We start from the raw sequence: 22210 nt of genomic DNA, 5'->3' as shown, positions 1-22210 counted from the left end.
GGTTACTCTAGTTTACACTCAGCAGTTATTCAGCTGCTGTTATGTTCATACTTTGTCTTTAAGCGCCATCATAACATGTTTTTAAATCAACTGGGTTGTCCTTTTTGTGAATATTCTCCTTCATTCAAAAGATAAGATTATCAAACTTGCGCAAACAAGCTGTGGGGGAGCAGAGGATATTCGGATTGTTGTTCCTGCTCTCCTGAAAATGCCTCTCCATTGGTCAACGCTCCATGGCAACATGCACGGTCCCACCTATGGCTGGGCAAGCAGCAGCTAGTGGTTTGGAAGCAGAAAGGATATGGGGGGGTTCAGTCCAGGAGGGGTCAATAAACACAGGATTTGGATGTGCAAACTTGAGGGGCTTTGTTTTAGCCCAGTGCTCGGAACCGAACATTCCACAATAAAAACAGCCTGTTGTATTGAATGCCATTGTTTAACTCTACTTTATCCCGGGGAAGGAATTATTATATATTTTGTACGAGGTTCTCCTTTACAGATGCGCACTATGCAGGTCACATCGTTTTGGGGGAAATGTTTTACAATTATTACATCCCCTCCCGGCATTTTTTACAAGTGTCCCCTGCGTCTTACAATCCAGCTGACACTTTGCGGCTTTTTGCGACATTACGGCTACATTTACGGCAAGTCACATCTCCCTCCATTCCTAACCAAACCAAATACCAAATACCCGCCAAAAGAAGGTGAACAACGTACACCGTCTTTGAAGCAAACACTCTATTTGTACTCGGTAAGCTACATGTACGTGTCATGTAAAGTGTAAACGTGTTTTCATTCATTTTTGGTTGTTTTTTGTTCCTCTTGTTAATTTCCTTAGTGTTAAGTAATCATAAAGCTAGCTACCGACGAAACCACCAGATTCTATAATGAAAAAATAAATGCAGTTTATTGATTGACACACACAGTCAAATGATTAGTAATGACATCACACCCTTAAAAATAAAAATACATGCAGTCTATGAATCTGGACACTTTTATTAGGTATAAAACATTGCTACCTCCAAGTAAAACAGGCTGCCACCATAAAAAAAACAACCTTCCAGTGTTTCTACAGGATAACAAATATCATAAATATTATGTTTAACTGCCGCTCATATTGCAAGTTTAGTTTTTTACGACCGGCTCGCGGCATTAACTGTCGAAAAATGGAGCGTTGTTATGAAAAACCAGTTTCACAGCAACAACCCTCCCAAATATTTCTTTACATTTTTGTGGAGTCACACAAAGAAGAAGGCACAGTGTCAGCATCTTTCGAAAAGAAAGGGAAGAAAAACTTGCACGTGGTTTAGTCATCAGACAATTCAATTGAAAACATTCCAATGGGTATTGTTGAAAAAAAAAGGGTCCCGTGGAATACACACCACATGAGTACTTTGCTCACAACAACAGTAGAAATGCCAATTATACTTCAAATGCAGCATGGGACAACAGACAGACGTGAAAGTGCAGCACTACCAAAATGAACCTCATGAGAATGGAAATGGACGGCTGCTTGAAGCATGTAGTGGTAGTGCTAACAGGAAGTAGGGGGCTTCACGGTGTTTCCTTTTTGTAAATGCCATACTCTGCACCTGGCTAGCTACGCACTATATGGACAAAAGTATTGGGATTGTACAAGATTCCTTAGTTCATTCTTAGATATTAAATTATTAAAGGTAGGGATGGAGTAGTGAATCCTGACAGATCCACTCTTTCAGTATTTTGGATCTGAATTATCTTGAAGTGTGGCAGTTAGATTGGAAGCCAGTGTTGAAACAGGTGAGGACTCACAAGGGAACCTTGAGGGACTCCGCTAACCCAAATCTTTAATAAAATGAGGAAGACGGTCAGTTTCCGTGAAGGTAAAAATTTAAAAGTTTGTGTCAGTTGCACGGCGGTCAAGTGGTTAGCGCGCTGACCTCACAGCTAGGAGACCCGAGTTCAATTCCACCCATGGCCATCTCTGTGTGGAGTTTGCATGTTCTCCCTGTGCATGCAAGGGTTTTCTCCGGGTACTCCGGTTTCCTCCCACATTCCAAAAACATGCTAGGTTAATTAGCGACTCCAAATTGTCCATAGGTATGAATGTGAGTGTGAATGGTTGTTTGTCTATATGTGCCCTGTGATTGGCTGGCCACCAGTTCAGGGTTTACCCCGCCTCTCACCCGAAGACAGCTCGGATAGGCTCCAGCACCCCTGCGACCCTCGTGAGGATAAGCGGTAGAAAATGAATGAATGTTTCAGTTCTGGAATGGAAGTCAATGTTGAATGAAAACAAGTTGGAACCAAGATGTGAACCCTGATGGAAGCCAAGAAGAAACCCCATTGAGATAAATGAGTCAGACCTCTTGAATCCGACTTGTTCATCATGGAAAGGTATAATTAGACAATTGCATGCTTCCTATTTTGTGGGAACAGTTTGGGATTCTGGCCTGGCTTGATCAAGCAAGGTTCATGAAGAGCAGATGAGTCAGTTAGAGCAGATGAGTATGGTTTCTTTTAGGATGAACCACAACGAGAGCGCACTAGCCGGACTTGGAAGACAATGCAATAATTCCCATATTTTCTTAAATTTTGAGTGTGTGTCTTAATCTGTGTGTGTGTCTTAATTTGTTTGTGATATTATCAGTCTCTCTCCTGACAAGATTCCGTGCTCCCATTTTTTTCCAGCAAAGTGAGCCATCACTTAAGCGAGTAAAGCAGCTCGGCAGTGTGGCACAGAGCCAGAGGGTGAGCCGAAGAGAAGTACTGACAGCACAACCAGTCCTCCAGCTCGGCGTTCCTCTCGGGCTCCAGCGAGCGCTCTGCGAACTTCATCATCAGCAGTGCTCGTTTGACATCCAGCCAGTTGAGGAGGCCCTCGTGCCGGGCCCCCTCCGCCAAGCCCCTGCTTTGCCCCTGCCTTTCCCACTGCTGATCCATCAGGTCCTTCCTGGGTCCCCACAGCAGGCTCTGCAGGATTCGCTTGGCATCCTGAATGTGGATGCGTTTGATGGGGTCTGGTTGGAGCAGGAGATGCGCCAGTCGTTGGAGTCCGGCGGAGTACAGCGACACGGACGGGATGGCAGGTAAGTCCTGGCAGCGGTAGTCCTGCTCTCTCAGGGCTGGGCTGACCTCAAAAGGGTTGGGCTGATGGAGTAGCTCGTAGATCAGGATGCCTGTTTGGAATTCATCAAATTTGCGGTATTGGGCGGCCGACACGATTTCAGGCGCCAAGCGAGCATGATCCCGCTTCACACGAGGGTCCACGCTGGTTGACGCAGCGTCCTCGATGGAGCGGCGCTTGGCTTTGGCGAAGTTGCTAATCAGGAGCCGAGGGAGGTGACGCTGACTGTCCGCAGTGTTCAAACCGTTAACTGTCTCAGTCTGCTGACTGGAAGGAGTGCCTTGCTTGCACTGGTGAGGAACCAAGAGGAGATTCTCCAGGCAGAGGTCACGGTGCGTGACCCCATGCTCCTTCAGGTGCTCTAGACCGTTGCAGAGCTGCAACAGCAGGAAGCAGACGCGGCGTTCGTACACTTCCGGGTGGCTTTTGTGGAAGGAGTCGAAGTCGCGAGCAAAATCAGCTGTCGTCTGACGAGGGATCTCCGGCGTGATGACCACCACTCGCTCTCGCTCCGCCTGCTGACCGCTTGAAGTCACCGCCGGTGACGTTGGCATGGCAACGTGATCGGACGGCAACATGCTCTGGGGGACGCACGCCAGAAAGTGTCCACAGTCCTGCTGCAGGTTGTAATGGGCGGCCATGCTCTGCTGCACCGACAGACCGTAGAGGTGGCCCTGCTTGGCCTCCAAGGACGGACTTTTGCAGATCTGACGAGGTAGGAGGGAGGAGGAATGAAGAAGAAGAAAGGAATGGAGAGGGGAGGGGAGGAATTCCAGGGAGGGGAGCCAAGGAACACAAGAAAGGAATTCTTGTTAGCAAGGTTTCAAGGTCAGTGCCAATTCAGTTCCTGTTCCCATTCATGTGAAATCAATGCCACTGATGCAAATCTAAACATAATCCCTCGCTGAAGGTTTTTTAGTCCCCAAAAGAAGAAAGGGAGGGATTTAGTGTTTTTTTTTCTCAGATGCAAAAGTCAAAACAAGAAATTTAAGCTGTTCTTAGTGCCTTGGGATCACTTTGGAAAGAAAGTCATCTTTGTATATTCTCATGCTAGTTATGAGTAAGAGTGTATTCATGGTTTAAGTACATAACATTCTGAAGATAGATTCAAGTTTTGAGGTTTTATCAGACTAAATTCCAGCAGGATTGTAGAGAAGAATGAGCGAGCCCGTGGGCATCCGGGCTGCGGTTTCAAATACTGTATGAAAGAGCCACTCCAGACTTCAGGACAGAGGTCATGGCGGGAACGAATACCCGTCCCACTTCTGTTGTGTTTTTACATAGGAACCTCGAGTGCAGTGATTTTCCACCGCTGTGCCGCGGCACACTAGTGTACCTTGAGAAACCGTCAGGTGTGCCGTGAGGAACGATCCATTATCACTTTTTATAATTTATAACATTAACAAGTGGTTAGCGCGCAGACCTCACAGCTAGGAGACCAAGGTTCGATTCCACCCTCGGCCATCTCTGTGTGGAGTTTGCATGTTCTCCCTGTGCATGTGTGGGTTTTCTCCGGGTACTCCGGTTTCCTCCCACATTCCAAAAACATGCTAGGTTAATTGGCGACTCCAAATTGTCCATAGGTATGAATGTGAGTGTGAATGGTTGTTTGTCTATATGTGCCCTGTGATTGGCTGGCGACCAGTCCAGGGTGTACCCCGCCTCTCGCCCGAAGACAGCTGGGATAGGCTCCAGCACCCCCCGCGACCCTCGTGAGGAAAAGCGGTAGAAAATGAATGAATGAATGAATAATCATCATTTGCAAATATTATGTCAATAGCCATTATGTCTATATACATATACATGGACCCAAATATTCCAATTGCATTTGGTTTATTTGCTCAAACGGAAAGAATTGAACGGGGATGGAATATTCCTTTCCCCAATCCGATTGAGGTATGTTGTACCCGCTCAAACGGGAAGTTGTCAGACTGCGTTCTTCTTCGTCGTGTTTTTCTTCTTCTGTTGTTTATTGGCGGTTGGCAAGCAGCTTTCGTGTGCATTAGCGCCATCTGTGGAACAGAATCTAAACCCTTCTATACGCCATTCACAAGTGCAGTTTTATTAAAAAAGAAAATATATATCTATATAAAACATGTCCTGAGTTTAATTATATAATATTAGCAAGATTGAATTGTATCTTTTCCTGTTTAAATTTATCCCGGGTGCGTTCTTTCAGCGCATACTCAGATATGACGTAACACGCAGCTCCAGACGTTTTTCAGTTTTAAAAATGGAGGCCAGCAATCGGCACTGGACTGAGCAAAGTTTGTTTTTGATTCAAACTAAATTTCAAGACTGGACAGACGAAAAACTGGCAATACGGAGAAATACGGAATACGGAAAAACTTGGGGAAGCCGGTATCACGTGATGTTGATGTTTACGTTTTACTACGCATGCCCTGTTGATTATTCTGTTTGATTTTCACGGCACATGTAGACAAGAGATTGGAATATTCCTTTCCATGGATACTATTGTTTCCCGAAAGGTCATTCGGAAAGAGAAAAACTCGTCATGTAAAAACGTGGCTACTGTCGAGTGTCTGTGGTGTAAAGACTGGTAGAGCAACGTAATATCGGTCCGTGTGGCTACCTTGTTCTTCCGATAGACTTATTGATGCACGTGTGAGGTCATGGTGACATTTTGTAACATTTTTGGTTAGTGGTGTGCCACAAGATTTTTCCAATGTAAAAAAAACATGCCGTGGCTCAAAAAAGGTTGAAAAACACTGCTCTAGTGGTACCAGAACTAACAAGAACAGCACCCGATTTTGATCTCAGGACCAACGTATGATACCTAGTACACAAAGGATCACCACGTGCTTCCTAAACTAATAAACCTAAGGTAGTATTTTGCAATTACCTTTACGGCGTAGGAGTTGCTGGGGTCGGAGGCACAGGCAGCAGAATAATACACAGCATCTCCCGCGTTGCAGCTGGGCTTGTTGGATGTGAGCCTGAACAAGGACCAGTTACTCTCCTCGAATCTTAGTCGGTTCTTCTGGGAACCCGTGAAGTGTTCCTCGCATTTTAGAGCCAAGCGCCGCAAAGACTCTGCGTACAGGCCCCCCAGTTTTGAGTACACTCCTTCTCTACTGTCGATGTTGCTCAGGAGGGTTTGCAACTGCAGACTGGAACCCAAGTTGCCAGCTGGGCTCGCTTCGGTCGATATAAAGGGGGCGCTTAGCTGAGGGGAAGAGGAGCAGGTGATGCTGCTTCGGCAGTGGACACCCAATCGTCCGTGATTCTTAAACGGATCATCTAAAGTCCGGGACCTTAAAGATCGGCCCAACGGGGCGTGACAGTGATCTAGAGACTCGTTGGAGGAGAAGACAGGTCTTGGGTCAACAGGACTGGAGGGTAAACTGTCCTGGCAGTTTGAATCGTTGGGTCGACACACGTTGTTTTCCGACCCGGTGAAGGGGAGGCGTGGGTAGGACAGAACAAGGCCCTTGGAACTGGCGTTATCGGGGGCGGACACGGTGCGGTTTACCATCTTCTTCTCCGGCAGCGGTGGTGGCTGGTTAGCTGAGATGCTAAACGAGGGAGGGTGTGGAGAACCGGGCACCGAGGTCCCCGGGCTTCTCAGGAATGGAGAGGAGCAGGACAAACGTGTTCCATCCCGAGATCCTGATAAGAGAAACAATATTTAATTACGAGGAAAGATGCCCAAGAAAGCATCTATTGTGAATCCATAAAAGACCTTCCTGAACATTTTCTGCAGAACTATCTTCCCTACCTAATCTAGGTTCAAATCTCCTTACCTCCTGTCTTTAACAGCGCTGAAAACCTCCATCGTTCCATCCACACATGAGACATTTGTGAATCAAGACTTTATGGCGACGCCAGAGGAGACAGATACTGAGATAATTGTGTGGTAAGGAGAAGGGAGGAGGACGAGAGTAAGGGAAAACTAAGGATGTAGCCAATCCCTTTTTCCCTCGTTATCGGACTCCATAATTATCTCTTCAAACAACGCTGGAAGCCAGGAAGTCGCAGCAATTACAAGTGAATTTTCACAAGGATAATTCCCCTTAAAAACCAAGATGGGGACACACATACTGGCTCGTACTATGTCGCGTTTTGAGTTTTGAGTGAGAGTTCGTAGTCGTGAAAAAGAGGTTCCTGGTCTCCGTCACAACATAGTGCGTGTACGTGTGAAAGAGGAAGAGATAAGATGACAGACTGCCGCAATAAAACCTTGGGAGTTCCTCTACTGTTCTCTGTGGACAAAGTGCATTGGCGTGAAACGGCAGAATTGCCACACAAACAACCGCCTGACTGTTTCACCCAAAGACGGATGCATGACGGATGCATGCATATTTTAGGCATTTATCATAGACTGTATTTGGTATTTATATAGTGCAGACACAGCAAAGGTTCATTTCTGATTTTAATTTAAACCTCCGATCGTTAGGTGGCAGCACTTATGTAGTCAATTAGGCAAAACACATAAACACAGTTCAACATAGCAGAATGCTAGCACAAAACATCGGCCCCTGCGGCGTACAAGGCTGAAGTGTGGACACATTTTGGATTTCTACACAAAGTAGAGTGTGCAGAAATTGACAAAACCTTTGCCGTTTGTAAAACGTGTCGTGCCCGAATAAAGTATTCAGGAAACACGGCAAATCTGCGAGTCCACTTAGCGAGACACCATGAGGACATGCCGCTAGCAAGCAATGAGAAGGTCCTTTTGTATACTACAAAAGTAGTACTGTGATATTGCAGGTATTTTGTTTTTCAAATTGATATCGATATTTTGTTAAATAATGGTTATTTCAAGCATCCTAAAAGGACTTTTTACTGATGTTAGTTACTTTGTTCCACAAAAATTTGGTCAGGGACTGTATACTCTGCATTTTTTCACAGCTAATAGATTGTGAACATTTGAGCAGGATCTTGAGACATAATTTAATTTATTTGTTTTTTTTTGTTAAAGCTTTATTTATCCAAATGCTACACTTTAAGTTTTTACAGATGAAAGTTTGTGATACAGCATAACATACTGTTCTAATCGAATAAAATGTGTGTTGGTGTAATTCAGTTTTTCCAGGAAATAATGTTTAACTACAAAAAAAAAACCCAGTATCGTGATATATCGGATTGTGAGCCGAGTATCATGATATATTGTATCGTATCGCCAGATTGTTGCCAATACATACCCCTAATTAGCAGTTGACATGACTGACAGGGATGTTACTGTCTATCAAAAGTGCCGTCAAGCAACATTTCACACTAGCGTCCCATCCCAAACTGCATTAAAGGGACCCGCACAGAAAGCTTTTTAGATCTTCCGGAATCTGCGCCGATTCCAGTTGTATTTCCTTGGATTTCCAAAACTGTTTGTTTCAATTTATTCCACCAACCCACTGCTCTGTGATTGCGTGTACATACAGCTTGTACCCGGGCATGCCCATATAAGAAAGTCTGTGTTAGAAAAAGCTCTCCCAATGTTATTAATGAGTGAGTCTATGTTGCATTATGTCTCCAATAAGGCTAAAACGTTACCTTGTATTTTCTTCTATTGTGCCTACACTATTGAGTAATATTTCATGTCTAAGCAATAACTGTTTAGAAGGTTATAAACAGGTTTTCTATGCTGTAAATATGAAAGTATTCAATGTATAAATCCTACTTTGGGGAATACACTTATCCCAGTTTGGTCCGGAACCAATTAATCCCGATTAATTGTGCTGCAGTATCCAAGTATAATAGTAATGTGATAATGAAAAAAACCCTGTCTCATCAAGTCGCCATAATACATAGCTAATGCAAGCGACAATGTTAACATTACCTTCCAAATAAGTGGCATCCCTCAAGGTTCTGTGCATGAGCCTCGCCTGTTTCCGTTACTGCTGGTTTCCCATTCTAAACCAATAAGTCTTGGGTTACACTACTTACACCTCCTCTCTGTTTGTTTTTGCTACGTTTTCAGTTTAAACCACTTCCCGCTAGTCAGGGCATGTTAGCAAACAACAATAGATAGAGTCTGCTTTATTTACTTATGAGGCAATTGTAAGGAGTGGTGAGCTCTCCTTTCTTTTCATTAAGAGTAGCTCCTAGTAGTTAGTTCTACTTTAAGGGTACAACTAACTAGAGGGAGTACAAGGAGTACCTGCTTTTGCTGATGGAAAAGCGTCAATAGCGAGCACAGCTGAGGAGGTACCATGACGTGAAAAAGGGGGCGGCATCGCATCCAAGCTACTCACCAGTGTCAGATGTTAGATTGTCGCTGGAGGCTGTGGGTAAGCCGGCGCTGCCCAGGCCCCGAGGGGGTAAGGTCGGGCTCTCCAACGAGCGGTTCAACTCCATGTTGCTGCCGCTCATGTGTCCGGACACCCTGTGGCAAATACACACAAGAAGAGGACCTAGTTTCTCTCTTTGTTGCATACGTAGCACACTTCTTGATTTGCCTCGATACAAACATCCTCTTTCCTGCGACGGTCTAGTTTTTACTCTCTGGCTCAGTGATATGACTTTGGAAATAATGTAATCGGTTCCATGTGTAGCTTCATTTTGAGAAATCAGTTTGTTCATGTTTTGGCAGCCTCAGTGGCCAAAATGTCATGTGGCAAACAACGGTGACGAGCAAAAGGGAACTTTAATGAACAGAAACAGTAGACACTGTCTAATGTATACATTCAAATGAAGTATCATCATTGGACTACTGTAAACAAGACCACACTATGCAGTGAATAGATACCAAAGAGGAAGATGACGTCAAGCTAGGTCATATATTATATTATATTATATTATATTATATTATATTATATTATATTATTCATTTTCTACCGCTTTTCCTCACGAGGGTCGCGGGGGTGCTGGAGCCTATCCCAGCTGTCTTCGGGCGAGAGGCGGGGTACACCCTGGACTGGTCGCCAGCCAATCACAGGGCACATATAGACAAACAACCATTCACACTCACATTCATACTTATGGACAATTTGGAGTCACCAATTAACCTAGCATGTTTTTGGAATGTGGGAGGAAACCGGAGTACCCGGAGAAAACCCACGCATGCACGGGGAGAACATGCAAACTCCAGAGATGGCCTAGGGTGGAATTGAACACTGGTCTCCTAGCTGTGAGGTCTGCATGCTAACCACTCGACCGCCGTGCCGCCGAGTATTATTATATAATATTATGAGTATAGTCACGTAAAAGTGCCAAAGGTCCCATAGGTTGTTTTCCACTTAGTTTGGTATTGTCCTTCCTATGTAACTTGGCTAGTCCGGGTTGCCGGTTTGAATCCCGCCACCTCCATCCCTTTCCATGTTGCTGCTGTGTCCACGGACTCCAACCACCTGCGGTCTCCCACACATGGATGCTCATCTACGCCGGCCTACTGCATGCCTCGCTACTAACCCGTCCCCGGGCGCCAGACCCTTTTTTACAACTGCTGATTAAAACTGTGCACGTATGGACTTCCTAATCAAGAAGACCAATTAGTGTGAGTGACAGCCACTCAGTGGTCTAATTAGAGCCGCTAATGTCTCAGGCAAACAGCGTCATGTCCCTCCATCATCCGTCCCAAAACCACTCCTCCCTCAGTGTATCACCCGGCCTTTGGCTTCCCTTCCTCCATAAATCTGCAGAACAAATGGATGAGGAGGAGACGGATGTCGTTACGAATGTAAAGGCTAAAACTGTTCCGGGTAAGAGCGAGAGTCTCCGCATGAAGACACATGCACGCCTACGCACGTTTGCCGCTAGACGACACAAGTTGTTTCCAAAACAGGAGACGCTCTCTGGTGAAAGAATGTCAAACGCCGTCCGTGACCCGTGGGAGGACGTGCACGAACCAATAAGTCTTCACTCTTGATAATGATAATGTATCGACTGAATACTTAGTATATATCCCCACATAGTGGCCTTGGGCACCTTAACTAAACTGCAGAGAGTACCAGGCGTCTATTAGGAGTAAGGCCTTTTTTCTTTATAAAACTAATATAATAATAGTAATAGTACAGTGGAACTTGAGCATGTTTTTCATTCGAATATTTACACCATAATTTAGCCGTGGTTTCTCAGATGAGCATCCTGTTGTTTTGTTAGTACACATAGCGAGGCCAAACTGTGTTCTTAATGTAGTCTTTAACCACAAAACGTCCTTGTCAGCATCCTGTGAGCTTACCAAGCTCAGGAAGTGGAAGACTCGTTTATGTCATCAGCGGTTGACTCTCAAAAATATCACAGTTCTATTATTATTAAATTATAGTTTTCCATGTATGAAACCACTCGGTTTCCTCCCACATTCCAAAAACATGCTAGGTTAATTGGCGACTCCAAATTGTCCATCGGTATGGATGTGAGTGCGAATGGTTGTTTGTCTATATGTGCCCTGTGATTGGCTGGCCACTGGTCAAGGGTGTATCCCGCCTCTTGCCCGAAGACAGGTGGGATAGGCTCCAGCACCCCTGCGACCCTTGTGAGGATAAGCGGTCGAAAATGAATGAAACCATTCTAAATTCTAAATCTCAGTGGCCAATAAAAGAGATAAGTGAACTGCCAAGATCATTTTTACCATCATCGAAGACGCGATTGTCCCCAAAGACCTGATGTGGTAACGACATCAACATGAACACCACCTACATCTTTTGTCGTTATTATTGTTATGAGTTATTTCTATGTATTCTCACCTTCCTGATCAAAATACGGCCACTTTTTGTGGCTTCGTTTTGGCTGATTGAGGTGAGAAACATGATTGAGTTGAAGAGGAAGGTGTTGATCTCCCATTCCCACATTGTGTTTTTGGGAACAGTCACATCCTTCATTGAAGGTAAACGGAACCGTGTTCCTTTCATTCATCAGTTATATGTATTTGTGTTTCAAATTGTTCTCTGCGTGTGAAACTACAATTGTAATATTGTAAAAAATACTTTGGTGTTAACATTTTTCACCATCTGGAACAGATGAATTTTATTTCTATGATTATGGGAAGATGGATTGGTTAGGTCTGCTCTGATATATTTTTGACAGCTATATGTTCATTGCATGCAGGGTCGTGGATATGCTGGAGCCTGCCCCATGATGTAATGGTTCCAAGGATGGGGTGCACCCTATCATAGTAACATGCTGTAATTACGTAGAATAGCATTATTTTTCTCATACGGTTTGTGGCTGTTTTTACGCTAACAGCAAGGGATGTCGATACACACTACAGCTTGTAAAAACATGTCATGACACAAAAATGCAGCATTGTTTTATTTTAGGAATGCTGGCCTTTCGTCCAAACAACACTTAATCAACATCCTCATTGCACATTTCCTTTTTCTACGTCAGACATTTCTAGTTTTACCACAAAGGTTGTGGTTTTCTTTACTTGGACTGCATCATCGTCATCTAACCGACATCCTTGTAGTCACAGTGTGGACCAAAAGTGGGTGACACGGACTGGCGTGTTGTAGTTGCATGAGATCCTGACGTCCGAAACTTAGCAGTGTGCGTGAGAGGCTATCGGGTGTGTTGTATTCACAATGACACATTTTATAGGACGGTGTTTTAGCAAGGTGGAGCTTGGAAAGAATTCGGGCTGACTCACAATTTGAGAGAGGGAGGCGGCTGGAGGAGGGATACCTGAACACCCAATGTGATGCAACACCTTGATACGATCATGCAACGTTTACATAAACAGACGCTTTCAGTGTCATCTACGTCTTACTGACAGCTGTTATGATATTTTCACCCGCTTATGTAGCTAAATAAATACAGTGAAGCCTCCAAGGTGGCGCACATTTACATTAGTAATGTTTTTATGAACCGTCAACTCAGTCATGTAACAGTCAACTGTCACAGAAGTCAAAAAGTATAATAAAGACAGTAAATTGCATGCCATTTTCAGCCTCCCAACACAGTCAGCATCATCCCGGTATCAAAAGACAAGCTGCCTACCTCATGATGCAGAGGCTGAGATCAGAGTCCCCCCCCCCCAGAAAGAAAAGCTTGTGGATCAGCCACACGAGGGCCGTGTGTGTATTTAAAGTCTCAAGCTAAGAGATGCGCTCCTGTGTCGCGGGGGCTCATGTTGCAAGTGCTCAGACTCAACATGCCCGATCTATTAATTCGCCTTCTATTGGCAGCCTCTGCCAGACTGGGACATTTTGGGTGTTGCCCGGGGCAACAATCTGCTCAGCAGAGCCCCCCTCCCCTTTGGCTATCTCCAGCTGACCAGCTGACATGCCTACCCCCATCGAAGAGTCCTTTTGACAAAACACAACAACGTGCGCACTAACTTGCAGGCGGCCTGTAGCAACCCAATCCATTTTCTATGCCGCTTATCCTCACTAGGATGGAGGTATGCTGGAGCCTATCCCGGCTGTCTTTGGGCGAGAGGCGGGGACGATGTGAGGGCTAAACTCGCTGCTTAAAAACATCCACACGAATGTGTTTATCATCCATCGATGTCGCATTTCCGCAACCATCTGTGGCTTTTGAATGATCCATGCCAACATGATGAAAAGTTGCAAAACGCGAGTGTGTGTATTTTATTTTATGCATCAAAGTTGTTGGAATAACAATACTGCACTGCAATACTCTACAATACTGAAGTTTTGACTTAGTTGAAGAGTCATAAACGCTGCAGGCCGAACCTTTTGCTTTGATTATCATGTACTAGCACGTGTCCACACTCGGTTAGCATTTTCATTACACCAGGGGTGTCCAAAGTTTGTTTTTTCATTTCATTCATTCATTAATTTTCTACCGCCTATCCTAGCTGTCTTTGGGCGAGAGGTGGGGTACACCCTGGACTGGTCGCCAGCCAATCACAGGGCACATATAGACAAACAACCATTCACACTCACATTCATAACTATGGACAATTTGGAGTCGCCAATTAACCTAGCATGTTTTTGGAATGTGGGAGGAAACCGGAGTACCCGGAGAAAACCCACGCATGCACGGGGAGAACATGCAAACTCCACATAGAGATGGCAGAGGGTGGAATTGAACCCTAGTCTCCTAGCTGTGAGGTCTGCACGCTAACCACTCGACCGCCGTGCAGCCCAGTTTGTTTTTTGTGCAAATTAAATGTAATAATAGTTGTTACCAATAACGGTAATTCCTTGTTTATTGATGTTAATTGATAAACAAAGCAGAATTCCATCCATCCATTTTCAATGCCGCTTATCCTCTTTATTTGTAAATCCAATATTTTCATAGTTAGCATACAAAATCTGTTCACAACCTTCTAAACCCGTTTCTTTTTAACATTACTACCCCCCAGAGTCACCTTACTTGTATGACCCAATATAGCAGACCTAATAAGAGACAATAAGCCATCTAAGACATAAATAATACTCATATTGTTGTGTAAGTTGGTTCACAACCGTGGGCTTCACACCAGACTCTCAAGACGCCAAGCAAAGAAAAACAAACATCTCTATCTGACATGTTATCATGATGTAGTGCTAAACTATATCACCTTGCAGCCTATTTTAAATGACATTGGACACCCCAAAATCAAGCACAAGCTTGTAGCAGTTGGCGACTCCCGATTTGTTCTCATATAACGTCTTTGTGCAACTTTATTGGCACATTTATCCCAAAACTATTTTGATTACAGCCTAAACGACTTTAGACGTTGTACAGTATTCCAGTGGAAAATAATGATTGTTTTAGCTTTACCACAGCGCCCCAATGTTATTGGTGCTATTGGGCTGCAGTCAAACAAAGGGCGCCATTTAACAGACCCATTTTATGTGTTCATTACAATGAAAAAAGTCACATTACTGGCATGAATAGGACAACGCATGCATTGAGGACGATGCTGTAACTATTTGAATGATCCCAAAGTGCTCGGAATAGAGCTTTCACAGTGAGCGTCGTACAGTCGACTGCAGTCAGGTGCAACCAACGCTATAGATTGTCCCAGCAGACATTTATGCTTTCAGGAGTTCTGTAAGTGCCCCTAAATTATGTAGTATGTGTAAAGCAGAGCGTCGTGGATGAATTACTGTTCCATTAAAGCGGATGTGAGTGTCAGGTATGGATGGTGAAGGACGAGGACAATTTGCGGTTCACATTTGGTTGCATTAATCTTGGGATCATGGTCGATTCCCAAAGGGGCAATACACAATTTAAACTTTACCCTCAGAAGAGACGTGGTTCTGATGGAGAATGATCAGAATTTTAGATGACAGTTCAAGGAAAATATGGTTCAAAATTTCAAGAAGACCGTAAAAAAGAACAGACTGGGCAAGAGGTACCCAGTACCAAGGTACCAAGTAATTTACCCCATTAGTTCAAATGTACCGTAAAGAAGGGAGGGTATGGTAACGGATACCCGAACGCTGGTTCAGTGGTTGAAGCTTACCTGTGCTGTTTCTTGGGTGGAGGCGGTGGAGGTGTTTGATTGGCCTCTTGACTGCTTGATCCTATCTTTGTCGCCGCCACGGGCTCTGTTGCGGCGCCGTCATGTTGCTTGACCGGCATGCTCCCGCTCTGCTTGCCGCCCTCCTCTGCGGCGGCACCCTCACTTTCCCCCTGACAGGCACCATTGTTAGGGAGGGGAAGGGGGGCCGTGCCTGGCTCTGTCATTCGAGGGGGGCTGCTCAGGGCCTTACAGTCTCTGGACTCCTTCCAGACAGCAGCACCATTGACTGGGCTTGTCACACGAGACCCGGGATTGGTTGTCAGCATCTTCTTTTCACCTTCCTTCCTTTCCTCCTCCTCCTCTTCCTCCTCGATGCGACAGTTCCAGGCAGAGCTGTGGTGGTTGTGGTGCTTATGCCAGCGTTCAGATGCTGCTGGGCTGTGGTTTTCCGCTTGCACCTTGAAGTGTCCCTCTTTAGCCGACACCAGGAAAAGCATGGAGAGTTCTGGAAGAGGAACTGGAGATGATATGGCTGGTGAGAGGCTCGAGATGCTTAGTCTGGGGAGGTCTGGAAGCGGAACTGGTGAAGAGATGGACGGAGAAAGGCTGGAAGTGCCCAGTTTGGGTGACCGAGTGGTTCTTTTTGGTGGAATGGGCGGACTAGACTGAGGCTTGGGACAGAGAAACGGAGAAAGACTGGATTCTGTAACCAAGGAGGGTGCACTGCGGCTTGGGCTGGGCCAGCGGAAGGCTGTGCTAACAGGGTCCTGATTTGTGGTGGGGCTAAAGTGGGTGCTGATGGCAGAATCAGGGCTGCTTAGGTAAATTGTCCTGTTGCTCTGCTCTGTATGGGCAGCCATTACCGTAATGGTGGCCCGCTGACTTTCTCCGGTGGAGTTCTTGGTCTGTTTTGTGCTATCTGAATGTTCCTGCGGCCTGCGCTTTTTTTTGGTGCTCTCTGCATAAATGGGTTCAGAGTCTGGTCCGTTGGGAGAATTGGGTGCGGAGTTACCCATCGCTTGGGGGCTCCCAACAGAACCTTCGGTCGCTGGTAGTGAATCTGTACTGCTACCAAAAGAAGAGGAAGAGTCTAAGGGGCTGTTTTGTTTGGATAGGACAGGAGGTGAGTGGATAGAGGACTGACTGTTAGTACAAGTGTCCACAGATAAAGCGGAGGTTAAAGAGTTGAGTGAAGTGCTGGACGTCTTGGTGGGGAGAACCGTTGTACTTATCCCATGATGGCTACGGAGTTTGGCAGGACTGGTTGGACCAACATCCACCGGGAAATTTGGACAATGATAATTGAAACTTTTAGCTCCGCCACTTGAGTTATAAGTGCTATTGTTTGTGGGGTTGGCGGTACTATTCTGCTGCCTAGAGGTGTCCGCATTGGCGTTGTTCTTGACACTTTGAGGACCTCTGTTGCTGATGATCATGGAGTCTTTGGGGGACAAGGACGGTTGAGAAAAGCAATAGTCCTTTTTGGATTCTGGGCTTTGAAGTGATGCATCTCTGTGGGCTTTATTGCAGCTGTTGCCACCTATGTAAAGCGAGGAGAGGTCCAGAAGCTTCTTCAAGCCTTTTGTGTTTTTCTGTAACCAAAAAACAGGGGTTAGCGAAACGAAGCATTTATCCGATTAATTACATTTTAATAAGAATCACCTTCTCTATGTTCATGTTAATGTCAGCCATGGAATCGCTGGTGTTCAGGCTCATCATAGTGGGCTTGACGGCGATGGTGGGCTTGCTGTAGGGTGAAGTCGACGTCACTGCGGCATCTTCATCGCCTCCGAGGCTGCCCTTCAGACACGTGGCGGATGCAGCGCCACCCGGGCCGCCGCTGACCGTCTGTCTGTGCGCGCTGAGCTGGTGGAAGCAGTTCTTACAAGAGCCGGGTTTCCACACGTGTTCTGCAAAGTCGCTGCACACTGACATCTTCGGCTTCACTCGATCGTCGGGAAGGTCAGAAGCGACGGTGGAGTGTTTCGGCACACGCAGGTCGCGCTCTCATGGCTAGAAAGGAAAAAAAGGATGAGGTTGAATGTGGACCCACGGACCTAGTATATTTCATCTATAATACTTCCATCTAAAAAAACTATTTTCTATATATTTAGGCATTTCATGCACATACAAATTGAGCCTTTTGTTATGAAATGTATGTTTGGGCAATGAGCCAAGGAAAACCTCACTAAATTTTGGTGCTGCAACCCCCCCATAACATTGCAAGATAGGGCATGTTCCAGTTGGTGGATAAAGCATGAACTAATGAAACATTCAGTACCTACAGTATCTACAAAGTACCTACAGAGCTTTTTTTTGTTCTGAATTGAAAGGCCCACACGGAAGCCTGATAGGACATCTCCAGATCTCCATAAGGTTAGAAATATCACCATGTGGAGATGGAACTTCACGTACTTCACGTTCATGGCCTCCTAAATTAGCGACTGCTTGGTATCTGCTGAAACACGGACAGACTGCTTGTTGTTGAGCCTTGCAACATAAAAGCCCCCCCGAGGTTCTCGGCAGCCCCCGACATGCCAGAAGAAGACAGAGCAGCCTCAAGCATCCCAGAGGTCGGAATGTCAGGAATGCCTAAAAGGCGCAAGTCTCACCAGGGTGAATCTCACACCCAGAAAAAAAACCCCTCCACCTCCTCGTGGTGTGTGTCCTCCTGGCACAGACAAAGTCCACTCCTTCCTCCTGTGGAACAGGAGCAGCAGTGAGAGCATCGACGCCACTTCAGAGGGATCATTTGTTCCCTGGCATCTGGCTGCACCCCCTCTTCATTTTCCTTGCACGGCTTTAATGGCCCCTCAACGAGGCGCTGCGGTGACACACAAGCCCATCAGACCGCTCCTCAGAAAGCCACAAAACACCTCCCAGCTTGTACAATAAGGGAGACAGATATAGCATACTGTGTGTTGACTTAGGGAGGAGGTGTCTTCTTGGAGGGGGGGGATTTCATCCAAAACATAATGAAGGAATGTTTGCTTTCACTTTGGCAGGAACGTTGTTTGTTTAGTCGTTAGCCATCCTGGCCTATCAAACACGTGGCATCCTAAAGTAGTGGTTCTAAAAGCGGGCTACGGATGCATTCTGGGGGGGTCGCAGACAGCAAGTCAAAAATTACATTAAAATACTTATATAATTTACTTGTCTTCCTCCTCGCTGATGCCCATTGCACAATTTGAAGTGAAGTATCTGATTTTCTGGTTGATTTTCTTTTTGATGTTTAATTTAAAATTGTTGGACAACGTTTGTGTCCATGCGGTTAGCATGCTCTTCCTCATTTCCTTCCCTACGTACCTTTATTAACTTCTCCAAAATGGTAATGGTAATGGTTTTATTTCATTTGAACATGCATCAGATTACAATTGAATGCATCACATAATCAGTTCACAGTTCCACATGACCAAAAGGAGTCGGAAGAAGCAAAGCTTATTAAATCCTACCCCTCCATCTGGTACTTTTACAATCAGTAACTGTTACATTTGTTCACTTCCTGCATTCCTAATATAGTTTAAGTTTTTTAATTTTTTTAAATGTTTTTATTTTATTATTATTTTTTTTTTATTTTTTTTTTTTATTTTTTTTTTTTGTCACGTACCAAAGTACGAGGTGATAAGCCTTTATGTTTATGAATGTTTCCAAAGATGACAGGTGATCCGCTTGGTTTGACGTACAGTATAAATATCATAAAAAATAAAAATCATTTCAATAAAATGGTCCAAAAATAGTGAAATAAAAGTGGCTAACGACTTTATGACCACTGGAAAATGTGGCTCCCAGTTTGAGGCCATTTGAGAAGGACTGATGATTATGTGATTGTGGTTGATGATGGTGGTCGCGATGTCTTCCACTCTTTCGTGGGCCAGCGACTTCCAGTTACGCTGAGTTGATTTCGTGCGCGCTGACGAAGCTGCTGTGATGTGCATGTCAGACCAGTAGTCAGATGTCAAACAAACAAGTTCTTGTTTGAATATTCACATGAACAGTGAAAGGAATATACAGTCCACTTAGCTGATGTCGGAGTGTTTGTAGGGCCAACAGTTGGAATAGTTATGCATATAGAACATATGTTTACTTCCTTAAAGTAAATGCCATTAAACCGCCCAGTGACGAGCTGTCGTGAATTGAAAGACACAAAACTGCTACGCACGTAGTACCGATTGTTGTCATTGTCGACTTCTTGGTTTGTTTACCAGGTAGCTACCACAGGGACACAAAATAGGCGGGAACTTTACAAAACTTGCAGGTGTGAAGGTATTCCTGATCCATATTTAGATTTTGTTCTGCGTTCACGGTGTGTTAAGTTCGTGGATCTGTGACAACAGAAGGGCAACAGGACATGTTGGAGAATCATCTCCTCCATTCATCATCCATTCATCCTCCAAACAGACATAGCGTCACCTCTCTAGTTAGGTCATTCCTGCGTCCAAAGAACAGGTTTTTGGTTCTGTTTGTTTGACAAGAGCTCTGTCTGCATTCCCCACACCTCCTCAAGCTCAAGGTCCAAAATTCCTCACTTCCTCAAACACTACAAGTTCAGCCACATGACAACTTCCAAAGCAGTACAAATAAACTTCCTGACCACGCTGAACGTCACCCTGAGCCGGGAAAAAGACATCAAGGTGGCACGCCAAAGAAATAGTCATCCCTTGCCAGTCGGCACACATGTTTTTTTCAAACATGTACAAAGGAATAAATCATCCAGTTCAATGGTTGAATACATCCGATTATTAGTCATATTTAAGCTAAACCTACATATTTTATTGCCTAAATGAATCATTTTTCAAGCATAAATATGGCTACATGAACGAAGATAAACGTAATGCATTCAAAAGCCGCATTCAAAGTCATTGGTGCAGGGTTCTAAAGTGTTCACTAGGTGGCAGTAATGCTACTGCACTCACCAGACTTGATTGTCAGTACAGCAGGTTTGAATGATCTCAAAACAGGCACAATAATCCCAAATTAAAAACCCCAACCTACCGAGGCCCTGACATCACTTCCTGTCTGCCCCCCCATTCTCTTCCCCTCGGGAACATATTTATGGCAACCATCACAAACATGAGTGGCTTATTTATTCTTATTATGTCTACTATTTTGCGTAATACAAGTGTACAGGTGACTATAGGGTTGCTAGTGAATGTCTAGAGAGCTCTAATAATGTAAAAAACTTATCTAGAAGGTCACAAACAGGTTTCCTATGCTCTAATTATGAAAATACCATTTATAAATAAGGTGGAAATTGAATTATTTCACTTGGTCTGGAACATCACAGCATATTTTAGCAATCCTTTTCGCAGTGAGCAGAATATGTGCAGTCTCTCTTGAGTATAAAAATAAAAGAATAACAACATCTTGGGGATATTTGGGTTTGTGTCCAAGGCGGTGCTATTAAATGTAAATTGACCCAAATAGAGATGAAAAATGCTTTTTAAAGTACAAATTTGTCATTTTGGCACGACAAGTCTAACAGTGTGTCACAAAGTGAAAGTTTCGAATAACATGGGAAGTACATTAACAGGATGCATTACTATCTTTACTTTCTACCACATCCACGTCAACACTGGTTATTCCAAAGACCTCATGACCATGTGACATTGACAACTACTGGCCTGGAATGCATATTGCAGCCTTTTTACTGCTCACTAATACTAATTACTATTACAAGGATTGTTTGACATTCACAAATAGAAAGAAATTTCCATTTTACGACCCTTGTCCTGCTATTAAGTGTGAATAAATAGAAACAACAGCCTTCCATCAAGTACATCATAAATAAAAAGAAAGAGGCTTAGTGGCTGGAAGTCCATCACCTATAACACGGTGATAGGCACCCTGAGTAAAATGCTGTAGCCCATGTTCCCATGCTTTGGGGGGGAAAAGCCCGCCACACATTACGAAAGACAAGACCGTATTGTGCCTGTGAGCCAGCAATTCATTACACAGACTACAAACATGGTGGCCGAGGGGCAGCGGTAATAAAAAGGTTAGTCAAAGAAGCCGGGGGGGGGGGGCTTATCAACACACACTTGGAACAGGGTTGTAGTGCTGGGTCATCTGAACACGGAACTTCAACACATACTTGAACTTGCTACACAGACACTCAATGTAAAAGTAAATAATATTAAATGTAAATAATAGTAAATGAATGAATGAATGTGAAGTTGTTAAAAAGTCAGCCAAATACCTGTTGTGATGTCACAATGGTGACACCAAGTTCAATCATCATTTCATGTTAAGATCATTTCACCTCTGTGTAGAATATTAAAATTGATTTTCTTTCTATTTAATCCTAAATGAGTCACATGCTCATCCTGTGCTAAAACCACATTCTAAAAAAAAAACCCAGAGTACATTAGGAAGGTTATAGCAGCTTACCTGACTTTTTTTTTTGCCTGGCAACACAGAATCCGCCCGTCCAAATAAAAAATAAACGCCACGCCAGAGACAACAGATTAAATGTCGTGCGTTGGAATCCCTGCAGGGTCACGGATGTCGGTCCTATTCTATCCCAGAGCCAGGTTCACAAGCGTGGGGGTTCCCGCTGCTTCCCTTGCAGGCTTGCACGCTGCCGCTTCTGCTGCTGCCGCTGCTGCACTGAGGCGAGCTGGGGAGCTGTGCAGAGGTGCAGCAGGCAGGACTCCTCTGCAGCAGCCGGTGGGAGGAGGGGTAAGGGTGGGAGGAGCTCCCGGCGGCCATGCAGTCTGACCACTGGTGGCTTTTTATTACCTCCACCAAGGAGGAGGTTATGAGTGTTGGTTATTAGCCGCACTTAAACC

The 22210-nt window shown here is 44.7% G+C and overlaps 1 protein-coding gene across 1 annotated transcript; it reads right to left on the bottom strand.

Annotated features, from left to right (window-relative positions):
- Positions 1-625: 625 nt before the first annotated feature.
- On the bottom strand, positions 626-22006 carry LOC131105030 (inactive tyrosine-protein kinase PRAG1). The gene is made up of 6 exons (XM_058052723.1): positions 21810-22006; positions 17085-17435; positions 15423-17014; positions 9319-9449; positions 5970-6736; positions 626-3813 (listed from the first exon to the last, which is right to left on the bottom strand). The coding sequence occupies exons 2-6, from the start codon at positions 17355-17357 to the stop codon at positions 2683-2685; spliced, it is 3894 nt and encodes a 1297-aa protein (XP_057908706.1). The 5' UTR covers positions 17358-17435; positions 21810-22006; the 3' UTR covers positions 626-2682.
- Positions 22007-22210: the final 204 nt, after the last annotated feature.

This window comes from Doryrhamphus excisus, chromosome 2 (assembly GCF_030265055.1).
Source record: "Doryrhamphus excisus isolate RoL2022-K1 chromosome 2, RoL_Dexc_1.0, whole genome shotgun sequence".
Taxonomy (NCBI): Eukaryota; Metazoa; Chordata; class Actinopteri; order Syngnathiformes; family Syngnathidae; genus Doryrhamphus; species Doryrhamphus excisus.
The sequence above is the reverse complement of the archived record's forward strand: the minus strand, read 5'-3'. Positions and strand labels throughout refer to the sequence as shown.